The sequence below is a fragment of the Chiloscyllium plagiosum genome, chromosome 14 (genome assembly GCF_004010195.1).
Source record: "Chiloscyllium plagiosum isolate BGI_BamShark_2017 chromosome 14, ASM401019v2, whole genome shotgun sequence".
Taxonomy (NCBI): domain Eukaryota; kingdom Metazoa; phylum Chordata; class Chondrichthyes; order Orectolobiformes; family Hemiscylliidae; genus Chiloscyllium; species Chiloscyllium plagiosum.
This window is the reverse complement of record NC_057723.1, coordinates 80,959,439-80,963,188: the sequence shown is the minus strand read 5'-3', so window position 1 is coordinate 80,963,188 and position 3,750 is coordinate 80,959,439. Positions and strand designations below refer to the sequence as shown.

General features: G+C 48.4%; 1 protein-coding gene across 1 annotated transcript in view; it reads left to right on the top strand.

The window, feature by feature from the left end:
- The first annotated feature begins 3,131 nt into the window (after positions 1-3,131).
- The window catches only part of LOC122556845 (acid sphingomyelinase-like phosphodiesterase 3b), a 29,211-nt gene continuing 28,592 nt past the window's right edge, over positions 3,132-3,750 (top strand). Inside the window, exon 1 of the mRNA XM_043704090.1 lies at positions 3,132-3,398. Coding sequence (XP_043560025.1) covers positions 3,338-3,398 — 61 coding nt within the window. The 5' untranslated portion in view covers positions 3,132-3,337. The remainder of the gene's footprint in view (positions 3,399-3,750) is intronic.

Genomic DNA, 3,750 nt, shown 5'->3' with positions numbered 1-3,750 from the left:
TTTATCTCACCACGCACCCCCCCTCCCTTCCACCCCCTCGGCTCACAGCCTCAATCCTGATGAAGGGCTTTTGCCCAAAACGTCGATTTTCCTGCTCCTCGGATGCTGCCTGACCTGCACCACATTCTCAACCCTGATCTCCAGCATCTGCAGTCCTCACTGTTTCCTCTGTGGACTGACAGGCCAGTGATAATCCTACTAGACCATCACCTCCCCTCTCTAGGGAGGGATTAAACTAGATTGGTGGGGGGATAGGGACCTGTGCAAGGAGTCAGAGGATGGGAAGTCAAGAGCAAGAACACAAGACAGAAAGGGGAATACGAGAAGTGATAGAGGAATCAAAGTCCAGACTCAAATAAGGCCACAAAAAAAACAAAGGACATGGAATATTAAAAAGACAAGCCTTTATGGTTTTGAGCCTGAACACATGGAAAATTTGAAATAAAGTGGATGAATTAATTATGGAAATGGATGTCGAAGGAAATGATATAGCTGGGCCTATGAAGATAGGCTGCAGGGTGGCCAGAGATGGGAATTCAATATTCAAACCTTTCAGTATGTAGTAAGGACAGACCAAAGGTGGTAGAGCATATAAACTCATTATTGAGGAAAGATATTAGCTCAGACAATGTCGAATCTGTGAATTGAGAAATAACAAGGGGCAGAAAACATTAGTGGGGTAGTATAGAGACCACCAAACTGTAGTAGTGAAGTTGGAAAAGGCATTAAACAGGAAATCAGAGATGTACGAGGTAAAGGAACATCTGTAATTATGGGTGACTTTATTCTACATATAGATTGGTCCAATTTAATTAGTCAAAATACTGAAGCGGAGGAATTTCTAGAGTGTACTCGGGGTGGCTTTCTAGACTGATACTTTGAGAAACAAACGGAGAACAGGCCATGTGAGACTGGGTATTGATTAATGAGAAAGGATTAACCCAGATCATGGAGTGTGTGTGTGTGTGTGTGTATTCCCCAGAAGGGGTTTGAAGCCAAAACATTGAATGCTTTTCAGAAGGCGTTAGGGAGAGTTAAAGGGCATGGGGGGGAAAGTGGGAACAGGGGACAGAGTTGAGTAGTCAGCCAGGACCATACTGAATGCAGGCTCGAGGGGCCAGATGGCCTATTCCTGCTCCTACCTCAGGTCAGGGGCAAGGTTGTGAAGATACATCCTACATGGTGATGACCTAACTGCCCAGAGGCCGGGATCCCCTCGCCCACACATGCACTGTACATGGGCTCTGACCAGCCAGCTCCCAGCCACTCTCTAGACCACAAAGACTCTCCGAATCTCCTGTTTCTATCTGTCAGCCAGACCTCCCCGATTGGCCCCAGCCAATTAAGATGTTTATATCTGACAGTGTCTGTTTTGTACACATTAACCTCCATGGTCAAACTCCAAATACACGCCTCACTTAAATTTAAACTGACTGTCAGTGCGTCCTGGTACCTCCCTCTCTGTCAGAGCAGGCTACTAGCCCCAATCAGGGAACTCTCAGTTAATATGATCCACCTGACCAGCCTCGTTCCAATCAGTACAGTGACCTTTGGGGTAGCTCACTTGGCTGGCTAGCTGGCTTGGGATGTACAGCACCTCCTAAAGGTGTGGGTTCCCTTCCTGCACTGGCTCAGCTTCCCATGAAGGAGCTTCTTTCCTTGACATGCCTGAGCTACAGTGACCCTCATGTTAAACCACCACCCACTGGCCGGCTGTAATGAGGAAGTGGGGCAATCACTCAGCCTCAAGTTCTGAAATTCCCTCCCCGGCTCTCGATCTCTCTATCCCACTCTGCTCAGTTACGACATCCCATTCAAACATTCTGCTTCACCTGGCGCCATTATCTGTTCATCTGGCTCTTGATTTCCCATCCTCTGACTCCTTGCACAGGTCCCTATCCCCGCACCAATCTAGTTTAATCCCTCCCTAGGGAGGGGAGGTGATTGTCTAGTAGGATTATCACTGGCCTGTCAGTCCACAGGGGAGACAGTGAGGACTGCAGATGCTGGAGATCAGAGTTGAGAACGTGGTGCTGGAAAAGCACAGCAGGTCAGGCAGCATCCGAGCAGCAGGAAAATCGACGTTTTGGGCAAAAGCCCTTCAGCAGGAATGAGGCTGTGAGCCAAGGGGGTGGAAGGGAGGGGGGGGGGTGCGTGGTGAGATAAATAGGAGGTGGGTGGGGCTGGGGGGAAGGCAGCTGAAAGTATTTTATTGTGTTAAAGGCACCACACAAGTATCACTCAGGATAGATTCCCTACAGTGTGGAAACAGGCCCTTCGGCCCAACCAGTCGACACCAACCTCCAAAGAGTAACCCACCCAGACCCATTTCCCTCTGACTAACACACCTAGCACTATGAGCAATTTAGCCTGGCTCAACTCCTACACTGGCTGAGGTTACCATGAGGGATTCGCCTTCTGAATCTCTCCCTAGGTTAAACCACCATTGGTCATCTCTTGCTAATGAGAGGGTGGTCTGGTAAGAGTCTGTTGACTTTTACTTGTTACAGTTGGGAATGGTAAGAGTGAAATCTCTGTTGTACTTTTCAGTCATGACAAACGCAGCAAGTTTACACATAACATCGAAGATAGTTTGCTAAGTGGGTAACCTGATCACTTCCTGACTTGCATACAGAATAGCATTATCGCATTGACAACAAATTCTGGCCTGATGTATCAATAATTAAGATGTTTATATCTGACAGTGTCTGTTTTGTACACATTAACCTCCATGGTCAAACTCCAAATACACGCCTCACTTAAATTTAAACTGACTGTCAGTGCGTCCTGGTACCTCCCTCTCTGTCAGAGCCTCTCTCTGACCTAATGTATTATCAGTATGTTTTCCCCTGCAGTGCAGAGATTTCCCTAGATTTGCGTATTTCACACCTTTCTGGTTTGTTTCAGCCTTTCCAATCCCACTGTCTCTCTCTTCCTTCCAGTATGTTAGTATCTATCCCAGTGTTCCCGTCTGTCTGTCTGTGTGTTTTGATGACCAGCTGGGGATTGTCCCGGATTCAATCCCACGACAATCCACAGACAGAAATTTCATTTCCTTAAAAATCACGTCCTGTGCAACCCCTGAACCTGGATGGAGACTGGTGCTGGGAAGTGATGAAAACCACCCCTCACAAAGCTCAGATCCACCCAGACTTGCACACACCTCTCTGGGTTTAACAGGCTCCCAGGGGGTGGGAGGAGGAGGTGGAGAAACCTTGCTGTACATTTCAGCTGCTCTCTCTCTCTCTCTCTGTACAAAGTCAGACTCCCCTTTCCGACGCAGGGCAGAGTCCAGGAAGTAAGGGTGAACTTCAGAAATCCCTAGCTGCTGTCTGCCATGCCTGTCCTCAGTTTGTTGCTGCTGTTGGTGAATTCTGCCGTCGCTCTGTCTTCCACAGGTGAGAATGGAACTGCTTTTTGTCTGCCTGAGAGAAGGTGTTACTCCCTGGGCAACTTGGAGTGTGGGCAACCAGTAACATTGAGAAGGACCATAGGAATAGTCTTTAAGGGAGGGAATCTGCCATCCTTACCTGGTTTGGCCTACACCTGGCTCCTGACCCACAGCAATGTGGTTGACTCTTAACTACCTTCTGAAATGAACTAGGAGACAGTGAGGTTTGCAGATGCTGGAGGTCAGAGTGAAGAGTGTGTTGCTGGAAAAGCACAGCAGGTCAGGCAGCATCCGAGGAGCAGGAATTCCTGATGAAGGGCTCCGGCCTGATTCCCCTGCTCCTCGGATGCTGCCTGACC